This window comes from Phocoena sinus, chromosome 13, assembly GCF_008692025.1.
Source record: "Phocoena sinus isolate mPhoSin1 chromosome 13, mPhoSin1.pri, whole genome shotgun sequence".
NCBI classification, from domain to species: Eukaryota; Metazoa; Chordata; class Mammalia; order Artiodactyla; family Phocoenidae; genus Phocoena; species Phocoena sinus.
This window is the reverse complement of record NC_045775.1, coordinates 41,950,525-41,976,199: the sequence shown is the minus strand read 5'-3', so window position 1 is coordinate 41,976,199 and position 25,675 is coordinate 41,950,525. Positions and strand designations below refer to the sequence as shown.

The following is a 25,675-nucleotide window of genomic DNA, read 5'->3' as shown; positions in this document are numbered from 1 at the left end:
TCTGCAGATTTCTTTGAATACAGGTTGGTTGTGTACTGAGGAGAGAAAATAGTCATTTTTGTGAGGTTTTTGTTTCTGGACTACCCAGTGTACTGTGAGAAGTCTTTGCTTTTCAGAATTAATTTTCCTGCTCACATGTGGCATCTCCCAAGAACAAGGGTTATGTGGGATGCTTGTCATGCTCAATACCACAAAATCTGGCTTCTGTCCAGTTCCCAGCTCTGCCCTAGTTCAATCGACACAAGATCATGTCCAACCTCAGGGTTTCCAATTCAAAAGAGAGAGCTTTGACTGTGGTTCTTCTTCACATATACTCTGATCACATAAGGCTGTTGATCACATAAGAGTTGACTGACAACTCTTGAAATTTAAAAAAAAAAAAGAAAAAGGCATTTATAAAGTTTCTATTTTGCTATTATTGAGCAATAAATGTTAATTTATAAAGAAGCATGTTCAAGTCCTTGGACATTGCAGCATGGGGAACGATGTTGCAATCACATAGAAAATCTTCATTCTTCATTAAGTAAGCAGAAGAGTTTATTAAAAGGATCGGAGTGTATGCTGACTTAGGCAAACAAGAAAATAGTATGTTGTTTTATGTGCACTGATCCCATAAAGAAGAGTCGTATAGAAGTCATGTCCAATTGAATATAAATTGAATTCAGCACCTTCCCTCCTGCTTTATTTTTTTAAACTGAGAATTTGTGGAGACTTGGTCACAGAGAAATCCTTCTTGGTTGTATGTATATGGTATCATTGGAGGTCTACTTTATACTTGTTTGTTAAAACTCCAGCAGATGGAGGGACAGATGTCAGAGCAATGTAATTTGGCTCCCTGTCTGATTTTCATCGCTGACCACAATATGTGACTGCCTTTCGGCAAAACTGAGCACAGGTGTACACTTTAAACCACAAGAAGGAATAACACAGAAAAGCAAATTTATCAAACTTAACGACAAGGGGGAAGGAGATGGAGGGGACGGAGTTGAAACTTTTTCTCTCCTGCTGGGAAGTACTGTATCAGAAGTAGCCTTTTAAAGCACTCTTTTGTGTTCTAAGCGATGTTTACGAATGTTTAAAGGATGCTGCCAAATAGCATAACCTTCAAATGTCAGAATGTTGTTTACCATTTATTTGGCAACTCTAGACTACAACCTTTGCATTTTCCATTTCTTGTCTAATTAAACATTAACTCAGAGACACTCGAGTTTTATTACTTTACTGTTATTTCATGCCTGCAGTTTTTCAGAGAATGTTAAAGGCCAATGATACTGATTTTTTTTTTTTTTTACTTTGGATTGTATTTCATACAATATTTATGATCCATTGTCAGTCATCTATGTTTCTAAAAGGATGTTCCCTCTACTTAATTTTCAATCAAATTAAGCTACATTTCATAGAAGAATATGAGATCATTTAAAAAAATGATTGTTGAATAATAGAGACTAGATTTACAGATTAAATAAGAGAAAACTAAAAATATTTTCGCCCTTTTCTCTGTATAACACCAAAGTAACTGAACAATTGATAATGGCTTTTAAATTTTTATTCAAATATTTGTTGCTTTATAGATATGGACAATAATTGGCTATAAATTAGGAAGAGAAATGGTAGAGATCGAATTTCTTTAAGATTATACTAGAAGCATTTTTTTTTCTAGTATTCACTACAGCTTTACAATCATGTTTTAATTATTCTTTGAGCAACTCCTACTAGATTTTCTTTAGGGAAACCTTATTGGAAAAATATGATGTAGATATGTGATATGACGTAGAAGCACCATATTTTAAGGGGATCATGTTTTATTTTCTCAGTACTTAGGTCAGTGCTTAGCCATGAGACCCCTGTTTTGGTAAACAGACCCCTCTCCTAGTCTGTCTTTTGTGGCACAGTTATGGCTTTCAACGTAGACTTTAAGGGATGTTCATCTACCTTGCCAAAATTAGATTCACTTACAATAGACAGAATAAATAATCTCATTAGTGAGTATTTATGTATGCATGATATTCAAATTGAAATATGCTCTTTCATATATCCTCAGTATCAAGTGCAATTGTCAATTCAGTCAATTTTATCGAGGCTCTACTGTTTGCCCGGCGCTTTTTGGTGCACTTGGCTGATGATAGAGCAATGAATAGCAGAGCTCAGCTTCTGCTGTAATGACTGTCACATACTAAAAGGCAAAGACAGATTATACTATACAAACAAATCAGAAATGGTAATTTAAAAAAAGAAATGGTAAGTAGATATAGAATAACTGGAGGGGGAATTAGAAGCAGGATTTGAAGCAGGCGTCTCTGGAGTAACATTTGACCAGAGACCTGAATGCTGAAGGAACAAGCCATATAAAGATCTAGGGGTGAGACCTTTTAAGACAGAAGGCTCCACAAGTGCAGATACTTGAATGAGAGATGAAATCAGTGTGGCTGGAGTTTACTAAACAAGGGAGGACATGCTAAAAGCTGAGGCCAGAGAGATGGGCAGGGGCCAAATCACACACAACCTTATAGGTTAATAAAAGGAATACAGATTTTATTCTAACTGCAGTGGTGGGAATCTATTGGCGAGGGGTGGGGAGGTGAAGGATGGAGGTGGGGGGGGTTGGGTGTGCACAGTTGAATCAATGAAGTGCTATTGAATCTGATCGACTTATTTAAAAGTTTAGCCTGGCTGCTGTGTATAGGGAGAAAGAGTAGAAGTAGGGAGACCATTGAGGGAGCTATCATAGTGGTCTAGGTGAGACATGAGAGCAGAGTCTAAGGTACTATAGCGGCAAGAACTGATTGATTCAGGAAATGGATTGGAATCAGAGGCTGCAAGACTTGCAGATTTGCAAATAGATTGGATGTGGCAGGGAGGGTAAGAGAGAACGCAGAAAGGTTAAGGTCTGAATAATGGTGTTAAGCCATTTACTGAGATGGAGAACACTGGGGCAGGAACATGCTGAATTTGTTCATTTTTGGTGTGTGTATCTTATTCAGATTGGAGATGTCAAATAGGCAATGGCTGATGGATGTTTGATGGGGCTCAGGAGAGAAGTCAGGACTGTTAATAAGTATTAGGGGGAGTGAGCATGTGAGTTGACCAAGATCCCTTAAGAGGTAGAGAGAAAAGAGAAGGGCCCTAAGGAGGGAGTTCTGGAGCCCTGGGCACTTATCTGTTCTGGATGTGCATTCAGTCCCACGAAGATAACTAATGATTAAAGTCTGTTACAAGCAATACTTGATTTTCCTGACTTTTTGGAAGATAATCTTTCAAAACCACAACTCCAAAATACAGTCTTCATAATAAGCATGGTTTCATCAGTAAAGTTAATTGCTGTAAATAGGCAAGATAATGAGAATTTCCTAGTTTATTTTAATTTCAGGTAGGTTTTCTTTTATTAAATGGTATTCTGCGTTATCAGAACCCATGGGAAAGCAAAATGACTCATACTTGTTTTGCAGGGTTCCACAACCATATGGTGTTTAACACTAAGGGGTGCTATTTCTTAAAACAGTCAGTTTGAGATCAACAGTTTTGCTATTCGCTTCTCTATGTGTTTAATGCAGCATTAAGCAACTTCCCCATTAAAGCAATCCATTTTCCTTTAGTAGCACACACCCACACAAGCTTCTCAGTCCCACCCCCATCCTTACTCAATGTTACCCAGGTACATAGTTATTGACTTTTTGGTGATAGCTTAATTTTTTCGGAACACCGTGGTGGTGCTTACAGATAATGCTTTAAGTTACCCCTTATCTGCAAATGAACTTTCAAATGAAGTTACAGTTTGTGTCTTTGTAAAAATGAATTACCTTGTTAACCATTACCTGTTGTTTGGTAATATCATTTTTTCTTCTGTTTTCTTCTGTTTTTGAACATCACCTCTGGAAAAGTGTTGGCCTGAATCCTATATTTAAGTCATATTTTTAATGTTTCTTTTTTGATTGTATTAGGGCAGAAATTATGAAAAAGATGATGATATAACTTTTCTTAGAATCATGGGCTTTTTGGGTAAGCAAAGGCCTTAGAGATGCTCTAGTAGCACCCTCTCACTTTGCAGGTGAACGATGCAGAGCCAAGTTTAATTTCACGGAGCTGATCAGTGGCCTGACCATATATAAACGTGCATATACAGTTGCTGGTGCTTCAAGCCAGGCTCACGCTATGGCTATACCAAAAAAGACGATGTCTGCTGTTGAGAAGGGCTATGCATACATGAACCTGGATAATCTGACAGGATGAATGCTATACGTAGAAAGTGCTGTGGGTACAGAAAGGGAAGTGCAGCCACCTCTGCTTCTGGACTTTAGCATATACTTCACAGAGGAAGTTCTCTCTCCTGTGACTCCTCTTTCTAGTTTAAAAAAAAATTTTGCTCATTTCGGAAGAAGATGAGCTGAGTTTGTGTCTTGTGTTCTATATGGAAATCTTTAATAGGTCATGCTTTTCCTTTTCAAAGTATAAATGCACTAAACTGACCAAGAGCTTTTATATTCATTTCCCATCTATAGAAGCAACAGTTCTGAGCTATGATGGGAGTATGTTTATGAAAATCCAGCTCCCGCTGGTGATGCACACAGAGGCTGAGGATGTATCCTTACGGTTTCGGTCCCAACGCGCATATGGCATTCTCATGGCAACCACCTCCAGAGACTCAGCAGACACCCTCCGCCTGGAGCTGGACGCAGGACGTGTGAAACTGACGGTCAATCTAGGTAACAACTCGCCTTCCCCCATTGAACTAACACTTTTCACTTTTTGTTCAGTTTTGCCTGCAAACATTTATCAAGTAGCCTGTTTGCCATGGAAAGTTAAAACACTTAATGGTCTCATCTCCATTATTTAAATTCATTTAGGTTTGGGGGACATCGTTTTATTGTTCCTATTTCGTTAGCATAATTTACTGTTTTGTGATTCCTACCACTGAGGGTTCTTAAAAGGGAAGCCATATGTATTAATGAGGTTAATTGAAAGTATAAATGTTCAGGCTTAACGATGCCTCAAACTGAATTTCCTACTTTTATATTGACTGACACTCTGATTGGTTATAGGTGAAATCCTTTCAGATAAGACAAAAATACACCAACTTTTACTTGGATAACATATGCTATAAAATGTCAAATTTCTACTTAGTGATCTAGATCAACAGTTGCTCTTTCTCTACTCCTTGGGCTTCTCCTTTGAATAATTACCTTTGTGGTAATCCATCTTTTCTGTTTGGAAATACTGTGTGGTGATATTTTGCTATCAAACAGCAATACACAACCCTTCAATGCCCAAAGTCTGCGGCCCTCAGCAAACAGCCATGAGAACACTAAAGACACAGACTCTTCTACAGAAAAATAATGCTTTCCTGCTTAATTGTAGCATTCAGAAAGAGTCACTACAGTAAAACCTCACCAAACTGGATGAAATCTGGGGGAAGACCAGGCTGAATTAAGAAAAAGTCTAAATTGTAAGGAAAAAAAAATTGTAAGCAGATTTGTTTTCAATTACATTCAAAAACACAAATTAATAGCTGGAAAAATCTTAAGGAAAGGTCTTACTAGGCTGATGTTAATGGGTGGTTAATAATTATCCGTAATTAGCACATTATTTCATGTTAGTTGTGCCATCATTGTATAGTAAATTACTTGAAATCAGTTTTCTTCCCAAACTTGGCCTTTCATAATTTGTTTAATTTTTCTCAGGCGATCTCCACTCGTATCGAATGAAGGATTACAAATATTCTGCCCAGTACATTTCAATATTATCATTAACTCCAAATAATAGGAGTATAAATTAATGAGGTTTTACTGTATTTCCTGGAAGTGCTGAGTACACACAATAATGAATAAACAGAGAGAAAAATGAAATTCAAGACTACATAGATTTACAAAAAGAGTAGTAAAATGTGATGAGGTAAGGCATTTGTGAAAACCCCACATACATCTTCAAATTATGTTGGGCAGAATAGTAGCTCATACAATGTAAAATTACTTCATTGGTAGTTTATTGCATACAATTGCATCAATTAATATTAGTTAAATTAAGTTCAATAATAAGACTTTTTTTTAAGATTACTAAAGAACACATAGTACTCTTTTACAGTTCTGTTAGAGTTCCCTCTAGTGACAATGATAGGTTACTACAAGTCAATCAAAATTGCCTAATTGCAGTAAAGGGGCTGTTAGCCCTGGGCGGTGGACATGCTCGCTCATGGGAATTTTCCAACAGCAAAGCATTCTGTGGAAAGAGTTGTGTAGGTGCTGATCCTTGGCTGTTTGCAACCACTTTTCTGATGCGGTTGACGACACATGACAAACTCAGCTATATGGAAACAGAATCTAGGTTTGTATTTTTCATGTTCCCCAAAGGCATTAAATAGTACAAACAAAACCAACAAATATTTATCTATATATAAAATAAACATAAAACATGCCACATGATCCTTTAAAGATAACCCTTATAATCACAGCCTGTGTTATCCAGATTAGACATTCTGTTAGGGAATCTGATTTTATATAAGAAGAAAGTATAGGAAAAGGAAAATCAATAGCAGTAGTTACCATGAGACTTACTACGCAGAGATAACATTGTTAGCTCCTAACAGAGGGATAGGTGTGTGTGCTCTGAAGAATGACACTGCTCCTTAGCCACTAGAGTTTCTAAAGGGAACAGTTGTTTCTTTCTTCCTCCAATTAATACAAGGCACGGAATCCAGCTAACACCTGGCTCTTACCTTTTTTGCCCAAGCAAATAATAATAATAATAAATACATTAGGGTGAAATGAGAATAATTTCAACTAGCTCTCCATTTGACCATGACAATTCTATAGGATTCTGTTGGCCTTTGTGGGATAATAGATTTTGGAGGTTCAAGATGTCTGAGCCTAGCTGAGCTTGCACTGTACCCCATTGTGACGGAGCACTTTTTAATTATATTGAAAACAATGATTTGTTCTTTCACAGATGGGGAGAAAGCTGCAGCCAGTCTAAGCCAAGCATCTTTGACAGTTAACAATTCTTTATTTCACTTAGATTTGTCACCATGTAGCTTTGTTTGAATTGGCCATTTTTTAAAAAACCTTCTAATTGTTGTTTCCAATGGTGCAGTTTTATAACAATGAATCTGGGTTCTAGATGTAAAGAATAAACAATATGGAGTGGCCATATTTGCATGTGTCTGTCCCCGGAAGGGTGGACTGTGTTTTATTGGATGTCTGCAGCTATTACCTTGAAGGATAAATTTTCATTTTTCATCTATTCTTCCCCATCTAGATTGTATCAGGATTAACTGTAATTCCAGTAAGTGCCTATTCAAAATTTTTAAAATGTTATTCCTCCATTATGATGTAGCTAGTCAAGAAAAAAAAGAGAGCAAGAGAAAGGCGTTTATAAAACTCATGAATTCACTTTTGAAGTATACCAGTCCATCATCTGGGTTGTAAAAATTCATTTTGAAATCTGTCCAGCTGAAGACTTTCCTGCTTCAGTTCCTACCTCTAAGTGGGAAAAGAGGTGACAAATATCTTGTAACAGAAGGTGCAAACGTCTCTGTAGACCTTTGGATAAAGCAAATAGCATTTGTATTTTGGCAGATCTTGGACTCCAGTAGTTCTCTTCACAACCAAATTAGGAGAAAATACTGTGGGGTCTTATTTCCTTCACTTTCTGTTTTTATCTCTTAACTCAAATATAGAAAAAAAAAAATCTTTTCATGTGAAAGTTACTATTAAACCCTTCTAAATTCAACCAAAATTTTACATTGGAAAATGTGTGTTTTTCCAAGTTTTATGTTTATACAGAAAATTACTTATCTAAAGAGTTTTTTCTTGTACATTATGACTATTTACATAATGAATTTTTACATCCTAATCATATATCTGCAAAAATAACCCAAACCCTTCAAATCTGTGATATGCATGCCAAATGATGAGTTAGAAAAGATGCATGGACTGAGTTTTTTGATTTGGACTAGAGAACTTGAAAGGATGTAAGGACTGTGATTTTATTTTGAGTTGTAGCATTATCTGAAGTGTAAACTTATTTCTTTACGTAAATATTTAGGTTTTTCTTTTCCAGGTTGTGCTGACCACATTGAGGAATCTCATCTAATATATCAAAGTTGTTAGTTATTTAACTAAAATGGTTCTAACAAGCTTCTAATCTTTCACTGTCATAGTCAGTAAAACATTTTTTTTATATCCTTGGAAAATGCTGAATGTGAGTTGATGGAGTCTACTCCCAAAACTTTTGGCTGTGTTTCCAAATGTCAGTAAGTCATCCTCTGAGGAATAAAATGATGGTCTCCAACTTACAAAAACAAGAAGCTTTATCTAATTAAATGCATGCTATTTCAAATACCCGTGCTTCTTACAACTCAGATTTGTCTTAAAATATTTTAATATTCATATTAAAGCAGAATAAAAGCCAGTCTTTCCAAACATAGCAATAAAAAGGTAACTGAATCATGATTTATGAAAAAATAAATTATTATACTATCATACAGGCATAAAAATCATCTCAAACAGAATACAGTTCCTGAACTAATCTCTCAGAGCTCTAATACAAGTAGAATTTTTCAAGTATACATCATCTCTTCTCAAACCCCATCTTCACTACACTCTCTGAAAAGGAGCACAGGTTTAGAAGTCTGATACCATGGTCCAGTTTGCTTTCAGCTCTGGAGCATAGATGCAGACAAAGTAGCAACTCACAAAATCTTTTCCCAAAGCCAGATTTGTGACTCAGTGCAGCCGTAGATGTTCTTGATTCTCCCTGGATCTTAGAAAATCCATGTGAGGAAACTGTTTTTCTAGACTTCTGCTATAATTTTATTTATATTAGGCATACAACAAAGCATGGGTTTTTATTTACAAAATATAACTACATAAGCTCTAGTATTTAATGGAAATTAACCCCATCAAATGTGCTTCTGTGTTCTCAGCTCTATCAATGGTTTTTTTAAAATACTTGTTTATAGTCTAATTACCCTTGTTAGCTCCTTCTCTCCATTTGGCTTATTATTATAAGACTGATATTAAGCATAGTATTTTCTCTGGATATTTCACAGAATAATACCTTTGAGGAAAAAGGTTTTTGCTGGTTAGTGGATTTTTTCCCTTTTTAAGGAGTGTGTGTTACACTTAAATTACTTGGATTAAACCAATGGTTGTGAGCTTTCAGTGCACACCTCGGACAGGACTGCAAATGCCTTAACTTGACAGCAGTCACTGGAAAGCACATTCAGTGATCAGGTAATGTTTTCATTTCCTTTGCCTTTGTTTTATTTGGGGAATAGTGGGCAGATGTAGCCAGAACTCCAAGTTCCATCTAGAATTCATGTCATTACTCAACTTTGACAGGAGGGAGGAATTTATATTTCAAATAATGCAAATCTAACTCACAGTGATAAATAAGCAGAGCTGTCCACCTGGACTGCATTTTGTACCCAATAAAAAATATAAATAAAATACTTGTATCTCAGTATAACTTGTAGTTTAGTGAAAGATTGACTTACTCCATTTATCCTCTGTAAGCCATAAGTCTGTCTGAAACTGAAATGTACATTTACTAAATCACAACTTTCAGCCACCACTGTCTAAAAATTATACCATACCTAAGACATCAACTGTGTTTTGAGCTTAATAAAGAATACCTCAATTGATGTCTTTAAGAGAATTTCCACAGCAAGTATACAAACTGTAACATAAAAATTATCTTGCATTGAGAATGAATATTAAACTCTATAAATTATTAATTTTGAATGGAAATCTTCTCCAGTTTCTCTACACTTACTCAGAATTGCTCAGCTTTTTCCCGTAGTCACTCCATCCTTTCTCATTCACCCCTCCACCCTCCCTTCCTCAGTTTACAAGGAAATATTACTTGATACGGAAAAGAAAATATATAAAGCGTCAGACTCTCCAATCTCTGCTGCTGAAGAATAGGTAGTAAGTGAGGAGGGTGGAAGGTCTAGCTGCATTGCATGTATTCAGACCTCTGGGACTAGGAGATGGCAGATACGTTTCTTTTTCGGCCCTTCTTGTGTCAGTAGTTTAGATGCAGCAATGGAATCTTCCATGCACAGGCCAGGGGGAAGCCTTTTGTTAAGGTCCTTTTGAGAAAGGGCTGATTTGAATTCCAGGGACCATCTCTGTCAGATTTTTTGTTGCCACCTTTCCCCCCCTGCCCCATAGGAAAAGCTGTCAAGAATCTTTAAATGGAAGGAGAGAGGCTGTTTTTATTTAAAAATCAAAAGCTTATTTTTATGTGTGGAAAGGGTACTTTTTAAAAAGAACCGTCTCTGTGAATAGCGGTCATGTCAGTGTCAAAATGTATGCTTTGATCTCTCCGATTACAAATGGAATGTCTCTGCACACAATCCCAGACCAATCTCAGTTCATTGATGTCCATTAGCTTATTTCATTGCTAAAATATGTTTGTTATCTGCGGCTTGGTGTTAGATTAGGTCAGTATTTGCAGATTCACAGATGGGAAGGTGAACACAGAGGTGTTATGACATGGCCCTCCATCCTCCTCTGTCCAGGGCAATCAGATTATTCTTGCCTCCCCAGTCAACTCCAATATGGAGAACCATAGTCTACCATCATAAAATCATTTTATATGGGAGTTGCTAAAAGAACCAGCATCTTTTAATGCAGATAAATGTCTTCCCTGGACAGTGAAGTGTATTTCAATAAAGGTAGATGAAAAAGGACTGTCTAGTCACATCCTTTTGACATAAAGATCAATTATTTGAATTAATGAAAAAAAGACAAATTACAGATGATTCTACAAAAAATAATTATTATAGAAATGTGTACAAATACCAACTAATCATTACCAAGTTAGTACCAAAAGAGGCCAAGTCAGACTGAATAGTATTACGTGACTGAGACATGAATTGTTTGCATCAGAAAGTAACTGTATGAGAGTCTCTTGCCTAGTCCAGAGTATTGATTGACTTAAGACTTTTAAAAACTATAAAGAACACAAAAGAAATTTTCTACCTCTTGTGAAATTTTCTCAAATGCATTATTAGTAGGGCCTGTAGTAAGCACTATTAGAAAGGCCATTGGTCTTATTCTGCATTCTCTTTGTCTGCCAAAGTATGTAGCCTGAGATAGGGTGACCAAGACAGTCTCAATTTCAAATTTGCTGCCCGGTAATTCCCAGCAGTACATCCAAAGTCATTAGGCTATATATTTCCTTTTTTTTTTTTTTTTTAGACTATATATTTCTATATAATTTTTTTCTGATAATGTGGCATCGTGGTAGTGTATTGCTTGCTTCAATAGTCCCATTTGTTTTTTCTTTCTCTCTTGTTCTAGTAACCTTACAAATTGTTAGTATTATAATCTGAAGGTTTAAATACATTGAAAATTTGAAAACTAAACTTGCTCCTGTCAACTGTAGGTGAGTCCTAATTGTCATATAAGTAACTACTTTAAAGATGTAGTGGATGCAAGGAGGCTTTTGTGATTTTGTTTTTGTTAGTGTTTTCTTTCCTTTTTTTTTTTTTTTTTTTTTTTGTCTTTTCAAGTCAATGACATAATTATGGAATATCCTGCCTGCCCACAGGAAAGTTTGGGGCCACCTCTGCATTCACATAAAAAGTGGCTTTTAATAAATCCATGTTCTCTCATGTTTACTTTGCTTGTTTATTTGTGTTTCTTTAATCCTTACACGTCTCTTCTCCTGCCCACCTGCTCTTCCTTCCTACCAAGATTTACTCTTCTTACTTCTCCATTTCCAATGTTGTTTATTCCTGTTCTCATTCCTCTTGTTTTCTTACAAGAATAAAAACTCTCTGGGTTGAAAAAATATATTTTAGTAGGCAGAGCTTCCAACTGTTTTTGGTTTCTTACAGAAAATGATTTATTTAAGACACAGAGACAACAAAATCGGAGATGACATTAATGTGGACAAAGTGTCAAGGGTTGAAGTTCAGCTCCTTTTATTTGTAGTTCATTGTCTAAGGATTGGAGAGAAAGGGAATCTAAGGCCAAGTACTTAACCTCACTTTTGATTTGGAGATAGTGAAGAAATGCTCTGAGTAATATGTTATCGGAAAATGTACTATGATGGATGTCTGGAGTGGATAATAAGATCTTTGTATTATCATTTTATTACCAGAATGAAAAGATCAACTGGATATTAGTTATCACCAATTTTTTTATGTAGATAAAAATGGAAAGCAATAAAAGATTGCAAAATGTCAACCAGTGGCACTTAAGCCATATTAGATTGCTTTGATCAGGCTGCCACTTGGCAGGCTACTTAAAAAGATATGAGGAAATTTCTGGAGGCTGGCTGTTGTTAACATGAAACAAATATTCAGGTCAGAGCAGCTGCCTGGTGCCTGAGACTCTGCCTCCACATAACCATCCCTTGATTTGTAGAGTTCTGTCAATCATTGCCTCTCAGTGACTGGTGCTGTCCATCCACCTAGGATAGGAACTGCTCAAGGAATAAAGGAAGATGAATATATACGTGCAGAAAAGAGGAGTTTTGTTTGTTTTCTGCTGTTGTCATTTTTAAAGTTTAAAGTATATATGAAAGAAAGGAAAAAGAGACAGTTTATGAATGAATATTTTTAACAGAAATCTAAAAGAAATTACATATAAAATATAGAGACCGTAGATTTCTGATGAAAAACAAATAGCCAAAACAGGCAAAGGGAATTGGCACATGACAGTGAGTCTTTAAAAAAATATCAAAATTGCAATAAAATTTAAGGAGAGCCCATTTGAATTCTCCATATCTAAAATTTATGAGAATTATAAAGAAGAGTACACATTTAATGACTACATAGATTGTGCAAAATTGTATTGTGTGGGCTTGATAAGTAGAAGAGTTGGGTCTATTTTAGTGAACAATTAATTGGTTTATTGCTTATATGCAAATATAAAATGCTGAAGTATTTTAAAAGATTGCTCTGTTGTGCAGGTTAAGAATTCATCTTGAAATCATGCTCAATTATTAATTTATTCAGTAAAGCATTTTCTTATTACTAGTGCAAAAGGGTGTGCTCAAAGTAATACAAAATTCCAGATTGGCATTGGCCAAATTCATCAAATTCTCTTTCATTGTTGAGAGTTAGTATTACAACAATGGCCAAGGTAGAAATTGTCAGAAAAACCTATAAAGTTTCAGAAGAAACATTCTGAATTTGATATCCCCTTGGCTTCTGTGAAAAGGAAATTTTCTTTTATACCACAAAATGTCACAAATTGTGAGACCACAGCCTGTTGGTTGGAGGTTTTCATTGTGTTATTAGAGAGAGCTGGTTTCTAAACATTTGCCATTTCCTTCATAGCTTAGAGTTTCTTTTTGGTTTTGTTTTTTCTTTGGTAGGGAGGTAGCATTTTAGCATGCTATCATTGATCCAGAAAATCGAAGGTAAAAATATGAATTAGACATTCCTAGCCATTATTAAGATTTTTTATTTTTACATTTAGTCAATCTCATTGTAAGATGTATGATTAGAACTTCACTCATTTTAAAGGAAACAATAATTTCTTTTTTGTATTTGGAGCATTTTGTCTTTTTACTGATGTGACTTTAATGATTCAGGTTCATACAGAGTTAATCCTAAAGGATCAGAAAGACTAAAAAGTACTCAAGAACTTCTGTTTAAAATAGCCTCTAATCCTTTGGACAGCCTTAATGTTCAATGATGATCTAAGGTGCCATGTCAAATAACTGTTTTTACCAGTGTAGACAAATATAGATTAGAATTTTTTCAAGAATGTTTGCATTCCTAATTTTCCTCAAAAGAAAGCCACTAACAATTTACACTTTGTCAATTGCTTACCTGTCAGAGAATATGAAAACAAATGCTATGATTGTGGATCTCAATTCCTCATGTAGTTGCCAAACAGGAATTATGCATCTGCTACCTTCTAAAGTGGATGCATAATTTAAAAGATGCTTTGTCCACTTAACCACAGGTCAGACATGGTTAATATAAGCCTTCTAGCTGAGCTTCCATTTAGCTTCCTCTCTTCTCTACTGACTTGGTTCTGCTTGATTATAGCTTCTACATTTTCATGTCTTCTGTTTACTCATGGTGTCTCCTACCTCATGGTTACTATTCACTGCCTCTTCCTGTGCATGTCTTTTGACTTTTTGCTGCCCCTTCAGCTGTTGACTCAATGTATGCTATGTATTCAAACTCCCCTAGAAAGAGAATCGGTATATTCATTACTTATACCGGTCCTGTTGAGCAGAGATTTCAAATCATGTCACCTCACAAGACACTGACCAGATTTTAGCTTTGGGGGCAGATGCCCACTGGTGGTCCAGTCAGCTGTCCTCAGAGCAGGACAGTATACTCGCCTCCAAGGCGATGTAGGAGCAGCAGGCTTTCTCCACAAACATCAAACATCTTTTTTCCAGGCTGTCTGATATAAAATGTTTTGACTTTAACTGTGAAATACCCTTGAGGATTACAATTTCTTCAACACGTTACTGGCAAACATATGGTACGTAAGTCAAGTGGGCAAGGCTCTTGAAATCAGGGGGGAAATGCATGGGACCATCAAAAAACTTGGAGATTGAAATATTCAGTGTGCTCAGAGCTCTTATCCATTTCTTTCACTTGTTACCAATGGGAGCAAAGAGCAAGATGGATAAGAAGTGTATTATGAAAACAGTTTCCCCAAAGGTAAAGTAAGAAATTCTAAGAGTATTTCAGTTACTATTACTTTTATTGTACTTAATATTGGATTGTTTGTTGTCATTTGTTCTTTGAATGCATCTTTCATACAGTTGTGAGAATTCTTCACCCTCCCACCTTCCCAGGAGATCAGACTAAATATAGGCTTGAAATATTTTATGCATGGTGCTAATGAAATAAATGTGTAACCCGTGTATCTTTAAAAATATAGGGTCATGGTGTGCAAATGTTTTGCAACAGGTTCTTTTACTTCAGCAACATACTGTAAACATTAGGTCCGGTATGTGACTATAACATGCAGTATTTTAAAATCTGATCTATTGCTTATTTCAGATTTTATACTGAAGTGACATCAAGCAGGTCCAGGTCACTGAGCCAGTTGAAGAAAGATAAAATAGGGAGAAAACATTTATGTACAAAAATAAGTTCTATGATGATTCATCAGTGACCTCAGAGCAATCAGATGAAAACTGATTGGAAGCATCTGTGAACAACATCTTGAGAAACAAACCAGATTGGAATAACCATAAATGAAGAGATACTTCTAGATGTGTTGGTATAAGTTATCATCATTGACACTAACCCACTAAAGTGAAAGCCTAACTAACATAATCTCACCATAGCAAGACTGACCAGGAACAAGCACACAGATATAACATTACTTCTAGCAGTTGGTTGACCAGCTCCAGGGACCCTCCAAACGCTGTCTCCTGAGATTAACCAAATTAATCTTGTGTAAGATTTAATTGCTGAGAGCCATTGCTATAGTTGAGCAAGCACCGTCTTAGAATACCTCCTGTTTAGTAAGGCAAGTCATTCATTTAGACTTTGATCCAAAAACAACTTCAAACAAAGGAGTAATCCCAATATTTTTCCAGTTACTAAAATAAACAGTCAAATAGAATCATAGCCCTCAAGTTAGTGACTATAAGTAAGCCTGATAAATAAGCTAATTATGATAAAGGAAAAAATTAAATTAGCACTATTTGTTATTGCAATAATAAAATCCAAAATAAAGAATTTAGTAAATCATTATATCAATGCTATGAAAAAATTTATATTTTCATTCTAATTTTTACATGATGAATGAATGAATTATCATGTATTATTTGTCCATAGCCTCCTTTGGGCAATCACTGAGGGAAAAAAAGAAAAAAGATCAAAACAAATGAGATGCTACAGTTCAAAAATTCTAAAGACAAACTATCCCTTATCATATGCCTTAGAATGCATTTTCTTAAAAAAAAAAAAAGTTGGTCGTAATGTTTACAACAAATACCGAAAGCTAGAGTTTCAAACACTGATATGACTTACTTGTGAAATGAAAAGAAGGGGACAAATAAACTTAACAAAGCCAGAAACTTACTTTTTTTTTTCTAATATGCTTCTTATTTGGGGAGAAGGTTTTTACAAGAATACCCCCCAAAATATTGAAGGACTCACATTTAATGATATTTTAATGCACTTATAGTAACACATGGGTAAAGCCATTGTTCCTTGAATTTTACAGAACTGTACAGTCTTCTTGATCATCTCATTAAAATGAATTCTGTAGCTATTACAATGTGTTTGGATGAGAAATCATATATTTAATTTAAAAATCTTTGCATTTGTGACTATAATCCATGGCTTTGTTTATGGAATGTCAAATTGAATATTTGTAAATTTCCAAATGCTCAGTATCTGTATACTTTTTCACTTTTTTCATTCAGATAGCTTGGCATTGTGTAGGTATTACATAAGACATGTTTAAGTAAGTGTCAATATAATCCTTTTCATGTTACGCCAACGTTGAGTATACTTTCAGTTTAAAATGCTTTATTAAAATCACATTAAGTATTTAGCACTTAATTTTATACTTGCAAGCTATCCTATTATGTGATAAGCATTTCTTGGAAATGACCTTTTTTCCTTAAAATAAAGTCACAGTCCACATTTTTCCTTTCATTATAATAGGTTTGTTTTATTATGCTTCTTCCCAAACCAGTCATTTGAGCTAGATTAGATTTAAAGAAACCTCTTTTGAAACATTCTTTTAGCAATATGTTTATATAATTTGTGTTCATTTTTACTGTGTTGTAAATATAATTATATTCTTAAAAGGTAATTATATTTCTTAAAATGTACATTTTTTACATCAAAATGAATTGCATCAGAGATATTTATCCTGATCTGTCATAAATGGGTACAATCAATATCAAAGCTGTATGTAAAGGCTAAATGTTTCTTAGTAGATCATTTGAACCTTGTTTATTCACTTGCCTAGAGCTATGATATGTAGCCAGAAATGAAACAGGAGGTGAGGCAGCTATATATAGTGAATTTTATTTTGTAGATGATGGAAAAGGGTTAGTATGAGTTAGGAAAATGGCAGAGGAATCTTTGTAGGGTATTTCCAGCAGCTCTCCAAGGTCAGAGCCTCTTGCAGATAAGATCCGTGTTTTCTTATAATTAAATACTCATTAAGCCTTGAATCCTCCAATTCCTAAGCCAACTAGTCTCTTTGCATTTGGAAATTACTGACTGCAGGCCTTGGGTAATTTTGCTCTCCTAGGCTCTACACATCATTAAATTAATTTTCAATGGAAGTAAACAATGAAGCTGTCTAAATAATTAGCCAGATAACTGAGTTACCCAAGTTCTCCAGTTATTTGACTTATCAGATTTCATGCTGCCAAATATAAAAACAGAGGGATGAAACTTTATTATTGACACTTCTTAGTGAAGATAGGCATTAAAAGTTAATGGAGTTACTTTTCATTAACTATTTGACTTAATTCAATATCAAGAGGTATTTCATCTACCACAAAAAAAAATCTCACAAAATCTAAACAGATACACCCATTCAATGAATAATTAGTGAATGGCTTTTAGGTTCAAGGCACTGAACGATAGGACATAAGGAACGATAGGACATAAGATATTCTCTCTGAGGTTTTAAACCCATTTAGGGGAAGATAACAATAATAATGGCCGTATAATACTGATAATAATATTACCGTTACTATAATTGAGGGTGAACCATGTACCAGGCATTGTTTTAAATAATTAAAATGCCTTAAATTTATATTGTAAAATATTTCTATTATTAGCTTATTTTACAGATAGGAATACTGAGGCACAGAGACCTTATATATTTTACCCAAGGTCACACAGCTAATAACTCATGGAACTAGGATAAAAACTCGGATAATCTGTGAATCCAGAACATATGCACCAGACCAAGATATACACATTCCAGAAGGATTTAAGTAGCAATCCTATCAAAGCAAATACAATGTAATTAACTAGCATGTGACTATTTCATTTCTCCAGTGGTTTTTAAAAGTTTACAAAATGTCTTTCTTCTGTTACTGTTCATTTTTGAAAAACCCTCATCTCCAAGCTTAATGTCTAACTTTATATTATTTGCTCAAAGTACTTTTTAATTAGGGAGGGATAGTTCTTTTTTTTTTTTTTTTTTTTTTTTTTCCAGGCCTTGCTGCATGTGGGATCTTAGTTCCCCGACCAGGGATCGAACCTGTGCCCCCTGTAGTGGAAGCACAGAGTCTTAACTATTGAACCACCAGGGAAGTTCCAGGGAGGGATATTTCTAATATTTTTAGTATAAAAGAATTTGTTTGTTCTTAGGACTCTATACATGTCTCTTTGCCTATACAGTAAAGGCAAATAGCTATTTATAAAAACACTGAATAGTTCCCAAGGGTGTCTCCGTAGCTAAATTGAGGAGAGCTTAAGGAGGGTTAAAGAGGGAGGAGTTAGGTGGCTGGGCTAGTACCTCAATTTCATGGCTGTTAGGGTGATTAGTCAGTCCAAGGTCATGACTGGCACCAGACCTGGCCAGCAAGACAGCTCTGAGACAGACAGCTTCTCTGATACCCCAGAGGCCTTGTCATTAAGGACAGACAGTATGGGGAAGGTGACCCAACCGTTTATCTTACATTGATAAATGAAGTCTTGTCTGCACATTCCTGAATATAGAGCTAACTAAAGGAAACTTTAAAAATAAATAAGCACAAAACTTAGACTCTTAATTAGGGGTGGCTCAAACAGCGTGCAATTTGTGCAGTCACCCAGGGCTCTGTGCTTTGAAGGGCCTGTGCTTGCATTAATGCTCTGCTACCACTGTCCTGAAATGCTTCATTTTGAACAAGGGTCCCATGTCTTCATTTTGCACTGGGCTCACAGACTCTTTAATTGGTCCTTCCCCTAGTAAGGTTAGTGAATATCAAAGAGGAATCTGGAAGTGCCCTTTACATGTTTCTAATTTTAATTGGTAATTAACTCTCCTAGCTGATTCATGTGAGAAATAAAAACAAAAGAATTCTGCTCCCAGCCCAGTATCTAAAAACTAAGAAAGATAAAACAGAAACATTTAATGAGGAATTACTCTCCTTAGGTTTTAGTTTGTTTGTTTGTTTGCTTGTTTTTCAAGCAGAGGTCTGGCTGTTTTTTAAAGTAATTATTTTAAAGTCAGAAACTAATGGCAAAGTCAAATAGCAGGCTGAAGGTATCATAATTACAACCTGAGGAACACATCCTCCTGTCATTTATGGGCATAAGTGCTCTTGCCAAGAGCCATAGCTCAGGCAACCAGCAGTGGTGGCTCTTCTGTTTCTCCTGGCTTTTCTCTCTTCCTATTATTGTCACAATGACAAGGCTTGTTTCCAGCTTCCCACCGGGTCCTGCCTCCCACTGGAGGCTGTAGTTCTCAAAGTCAATTGCCAAATAAAGCTTCGTAGTACTCGGAAAAGTTGATATAGATAAGACACCTAATTTTATATATACACACAAATGTCATGCATTTTAATGAAGGCTGCCATTCTAAATTTGTAGAACAGGAAAGGTGATTACATTTTAGAAGTAGAGGAACTTTGCAATTGGTTTATGCCATTTACAGCCTTTTAAAATTGTTTTTAGTTTTTGTTGTTGTTGTTGTTTTACGGATAAGAAAACTCAGACCAAGAGCAGGAGAAGAATTAGACTAAGTTAGCATAATTAAGCTTATGTTGGATTTAATGGTAACAGTGAATCTAAAACTTAGGTCTCCTGACTCTTAAGCTCTTGATTATTTTTCCATTACTTATTTCTTTAATATTCAACGTAAAGATTCAGGAGAAAAGGGAATTTAAATTGTCTATTTATTTATGTGTATCTTACAGAGACCTGAAAAGTACAAGTTGGCTGCCTGTTTTTAAAAAGTTTTATTGAAACAAAGCCACACACGTTTGTTTACATATAGTCTATGGCTGCTTTTGCACTACAATAGCAATGTTGAGTAATTGCCATGACAACCACGTTCTGCAAAGCCAAATATATTTACTATTGGGTCCATTGCAGAAGTGTTTTGACCCCTATTAGATCTATTAGAATTAGATCTATTACATCTTTTTTTCGAGAAAGCTCCTCGAAAATCTAAGTTGGGGCATTCCCAATGCTTGTGCCATCAGTGTTTGGTACAAAATACTTTTTAAACTAAATTAGTAGTATATGGGTGCCACATAACCCAGAATGAATAAGACTAGTTAAATGGGACAAACAACAGATATAGTATGGACAATTCGATTTCAAAATTTCATAATTCTAAGATGTATGGTGCTGTAATTTCTAATTCAATTGCTGGGTGCTATAGGCAGTTTAATGATCAAAAAACATTGAACAGTTATGTATAAAGATAGAACCAATTTATATGCATAAGGCAATGCCAATCTTTTCTTTTTTAATTTATAGAAGAACTTTGGAAACTTTAGGATCCACTTTCATGTGATGCCCATCTTTAGCCCACATAGCTGTGGTTGAAAAGACACAACCTGTTCTTAATAAAATGGAGATAGATCATTTCTAGAAGGCAAACTAAATGGATTCCTACCTGCCTATTATCTATGCAGTTTGCTGGGTTGTGGCTTTGCAGAAGTACCCATTCAAATCCCTGTGCTTAAATGGCTTAATTGAGTAAACAGATTAGCTACTCAAATCACTAGATAGTTATAAAATAGAAATTACTTACATCTGATGTTTAAGGCAACGAAAAGGAAGCTAGAACCAACTAGTTTGAACTATAGTGAGAGATAGGGTACCTGATACAGATGGTTCATTTATGTAGTTAGCATCTTTAAAATATACCAGTAGAGGGAGATAGCTACCTAAAGGGTACGTAATGAGTCTCAGCTTTGTGGCACTCAAGTCTAAAAGTTTTAAAAATAAAAATATAATTGGTTTGGGTTTGATTTTCCCAAGCTACATCCATCTTTCAACTCTAGGGACAGCTGTCATTTTAGTCTGTTAGACATCTTTGATCACATTGCTTCTTAGATCTCTTAGCTTTGTTTTATTCTCCTCTATTGCTCTTTAACGTTTCTTTCCTCACATTCAAAAAAAAACAATATAAGTACTTCACAGGACATTTGCACACAAGGCTTTCTTCCCAAAAGGATCCAAAGTTACTATTATATACATCTTGAATATGAAATAAATTTGAAATATTCGTGAAATAATAAGAAACAAACAACTATTAAAATAGATTAAAAATACGCTTGCAAACAAACCTGAAATCCATCAACGATGTTATATACATATATTTCAACTAACCTCCCATGAAGCTGTCTGTAAAATGGGGGAGTTGGGTTAATTATCACTTCATCCCTTGGAAGCTATTCTTTTCTTCATTAAATAAATTCATTTATTGACTTATGCCGAAATACTTTCAAATAGAATTTAAAGTGATTAGCAAAAATAATTTAAAATAATTAGGGAGAAGAGTCAATATGCAGAGGGTGTTTTTAAAGGAAAGAAAAGAATCAAGTTGCTGAAATTAAGCACAAATCCTAAATCTTGGTTTCCTGATGGATAGAAATGAGGAAAGGCAATCTGTTCTGTAATTCACTTGACGTAAGAGGATATGGCCTATAAAATCTTCAAGAGAGAGCTTATAAACTTGGACTTTGTAATAAAGGAGTGCTGAAAATGCATGCTAAAGGGCTGATAATGCAGATAGACTAAAAAGGGTAGCTTTGAATAACTCTGGACCTTGATATGTATAATAAATGATGTCCTAGAAGAAGTTTTTTTAATTTGTAAGTGAAGAAAATCTGTATTTTTAAATCTGACTTTAAAGAGCAAAGGGTTACTTGGGAATGTTTTTTAAAAGCCCTTGCTGGAGTTTTCTGATAAAGAAACTCATCACTTTCCTAAAGGGAGAAATGAGCCCCCTAGAGGGTTCTGCAGAATCCAGAGGTTCTGGGTGATGCCTTGGGGGACAAGCTAGCCTGCTTCTTTAACAGCAGAGCAACTTCCCCTTTATGTGATTTTTATATTCTTTATGCGTGATTACAGGTAGAAAAAAATAATTCCAACGTTTTAAAATAATAATAAAACCACTGCCCCAGTTTTGTAGATATTCACTCTATAACACTCTCACATTAATGCTGGGAGTAAGGTGTTAGTACCAATGAGACATGTTTTGATATTCCAGAAGGAAAAAGAAATCTTAAAAGGAATTCAGATCATTAATGCTTTGAAAGACTATAATTTTGCCATGGGGACAAATGACTCTGAACTCCAAAATTTCAACAGTTAAGCCATCTTCCTTTACCAAATACATATGTTTAAAATGTTTGTGAAAATGTGAGATCTCAAAGGCATTACAGACATCCTCTAGACCATCTCCTCACTTTGTAAGTCTGACTTCTTGAGACTACAAGAAGCTGCACGTTTTAGCAAATTGCTGATTGTGGGTGGATCTAGTACCAAACTGATCTATATCATGTCTTTAGTACCAGCCATTTCAGTATCCCTGAGTAGAGGTACAGTGTATTTTTTAGAGGTTTCTTTCCACCATGACTTATGCAGAAGGTGTGTAAGATTTCGTAACATTGTGATTGTGCTGTAGAGCAAGCTGGAAGTCATGACAAAGAGCAACTTTCCTATCCTCTTCATTTAGATGTGAGGAAACTAGGAAGTCACGTTGCTATCTAAAGGCCACATTAGCTGGGAGGCAGTATAATGCAGGGGAAGGTATGCAGGCTTTGAGTAGGTCAGACGTAGGATGGAACACTTTTCTGTCACATTTTAGCTGTGTGACCTCGGGACAAGTCGTTTTAGATTTCTAGGCCTTTGGTTTCACATATGCAAAATGATAATGTAAAGGTGAAATAAGTTAATAAATAAAGTGCCTGGTACATAATAAGCATTTACTAGCCTCTAACTTCTTTCTTAGTAGCAAATTAAGGACTAGCAACCACGATTCTTAACTCCCTGTCCAGAGCACTCTCCACGACACTTCATGTTGCATAGATAACATTGTTTTGAACTGAGAATATTAAGTGCATTAAAAAAAAAACAAAACCCTGTCTTCCTAAATTAATCTCTTCACATTTTTAATAATGCAAGGAAGGAGCTTGAAGTTGGCCCACAGAGACTTTCATGAACCAAAGGGTTATTTTTAATTGGGTTTTGTGCCTGTTGTTATGGGAATTATTGTTTCATAGATGAAGCATTATGATTTTACTGCAAGGTCAAGCCCAGAATGGGGTATAATGATGATATCATCCTTATGCTTCTTCTTTTTGACAAAACACTTTTAAATTAAGAGAATGGGAGTGAAGCTGCTTCAAAAGTGCACATTTCTAAGAAAAAAAAAGATCTTCCCTATAAAAATAGCTTTAAAATGATATGTTCTCTTTCCAAAGATCAAAACTCAGAATGGCCCTTGCTGCTGGTAGGATGATAAGATTCTGCAGAGTTACTAAACACTTCTTTCTTCACTGTTGAAACTAGAAAGAGTTCCTTTGATCCTGGAACTTGCTTTCAGCAATTGGTCTCAAAGCATTTTTTCAGTTGTTGAACTAACAGGCTTCCTCTAGATATTTAGTGATCAATCTCTCAAAACGGTTCTGTCTAGACTAGTTTTTATTCATGTATCCAGATGCAATTTAACTTCTCTAAAGAAACAAAAAGAGATGATTACTAATTTTAATGACGGTTCTGTTTAAAGATAAGAGGCAGTTCATCCTGCAAAATTTAGCTTATGTCGCTGGCTCATTTTAAGCCTCAGAGAAACCCCAACCAAGGAAGACAGAACTTGTATCATCAGTAATATCCTAAGAGAGAAATCAGTGGGCTTGCTGGATAGCCTGTGGTATTAAAAGCAAACAGTGATCTGTTGGACGGACTACTGAGGTTTCTTCTAGTACTTGGTTCCCTAATTTATTTATTTTTCTCTCTCCTTCTCTCTGGCCTTTTCATACATCCTCCTATGGTCCTTGGACATTGGCTGGTTTGGCTGATAGAATTTGGTGGAAGAAATTATGAACTCCATCCTGATCCTGAGTTAGTTGAAAGTCATATAACTCAACTCAGTGTCATGTCTTTAGTTATTTTAGTATAAATATAGAAATGTCAGTACCTAAAAAACAGGGCAAAGTCTATCACCAAAATATGTATCATTAAAAATTTTCATGATTTTTTAAATGAATCATAATATCAGATTATTGACAATGCTTATTTTTTAATAAAAAATTTCCAGTTCTTGGGCTTCCCTGGTGGCACAGTGGTTGAGAGTCCGCCTGCTGATGCAGGGGACACGGGTTCGTGCCCCGGTCCGGGAAGATCCCACATGCTGCGGAGCGGCTGGGCCTGTGAGCCATGGCCGCTGGGCCTGCGCGTCCGGAGCCTGTGCTCTGCAACAGGAGAGGCCACGGCAGTGGGAGGCTCGCGTACTGCAAAAAAAAAAAAAAAAAAAAAAAAAAAATCCAGTTCTATTGAAAGCTCTTTTTTCCCTTCGTTTTTATGTGGAAGAGAGACATTTGTCTAACTTTGTCATTTCAATAATTTCAAAATACCTCCTGAAATAACCTCTGTCTTAAGCCAATTTAAATTCAACTTGCACAGGTTTACATGGGTTCACTTGCGGTTGCTTTCCCAGTAGGTTACACTTCTTGTCCTCTTTCCTTTGGTCCTTAGCTGGGCATCACTTCCCTGTACTGCTACTTAATCTCATTTGTTTTTTCTTCCCTCCCACTCAACACTCGGCCCTTTATTGGCAGTGTTTTTTTCACTTTCTTCACCTCCTAAGAGTCCATTCTTTTACCTGTACCCACTGTCTGTGCCTCCACCAGGCTTAGTTCTCAGACACAACATTCCATACATTTAAGGAGCTGGTGAACATTGGAGGTACATGATGTAAGAGCGAAGAGCAGCCATCACATAGTCTCGTACCCAGAGCTGCCTCCTTGCCAGTCTAATCAGCCAGGTGCCATTGACTGAAAGTGGTGAGCTAATGACCTCCCCAAGGTCAGAGGTTTCATGACTGCTAGCTACTTCATTAGCAAGAAAGTGATAAGGCAAAATCAGAATTCCTGAGGGAGGGAAAAGTGTGTGCAGATTTAGGAGGCTTCCCAATGCTGTATTGACTGTGCCTATTTATAACAACAGGTGAATTTGTTTGTCTTTGATCAATGTGTACTGTTAAAAGATCCTTCTTAAAGTGTTACAGCTGAATGTCTGTTAACGTAATTTTCCTTGCTTGCTATGACTCTAATGGGCTTGAGAATTGATCCAGCCAGTCTCTCCTCTCTCTGTCTCCTTTTTCTCTCCTCTTTCTCTCTTCTCTCTCCTCCCTCTCCCTCACTTCCCCCCTTCCTCTGTCTCTTTCTCTCACTCTCTGTGAGGTTCGTTTGCTTGACTGATTCTGAGTGTCCATAATGACTGTTTGGCATATTCTACAGGCAAAGGTCCCGAGACCCTTTTTGCCGGCTATAACCTCAATGATAACGAATGGCACACAGTGCGTGTGGTTCGTCGAGGAAAAAGTTTAAAGTTAACGGTGGATGATCAACAGGCCATGACAGGTAAAGCCCCATCACCTTTGCCTTGTTGAAGCTTTAGACTTTCCTGTTTCTTGCAGTTGACTTTGAAAACCAAGTGAACAACTTGAAGCTGATACACACAGTTCATTTCTTATTCCAGTTCTTCCAGCAACAAGTAAATTTAATAAGCAGCATGTTAAGTGTTTTTTTATCTCAAATG

The 25,675-nt window shown here is 35.9% G+C and overlaps 1 protein-coding gene across 15 annotated transcripts in view; it reads left to right on the top strand.

Annotated features, from left to right (window-relative positions):
* NRXN1 (neurexin 1) overlaps positions 1–25,675 on the top strand; it is a 1,148,195-nt gene that overhangs the window by 538,342 nt on the left and 584,178 nt on the right. For 8 of the 15 annotated variants that reach the window (XM_032653219.1, XM_032653220.1, XM_032653226.1 and 5 more), the window contains 3 exons: positions 4,497–4,700; positions 7,246–7,272; positions 25,375–25,497. In XM_032653219.1, coding sequence (XP_032509110.1) covers positions 4,497–4,700; positions 7,246–7,272; positions 25,375–25,497 — 354 coding nt within the window. The remainder of the gene's footprint in view (positions 1–4,496; positions 4,701–7,245; positions 7,273–25,374; positions 25,498–25,675) is intronic. The other 7 variants (XM_032653228.1, XM_032653223.1, XM_032653233.1 and 4 more) reach the window with 1 other exon arrangement.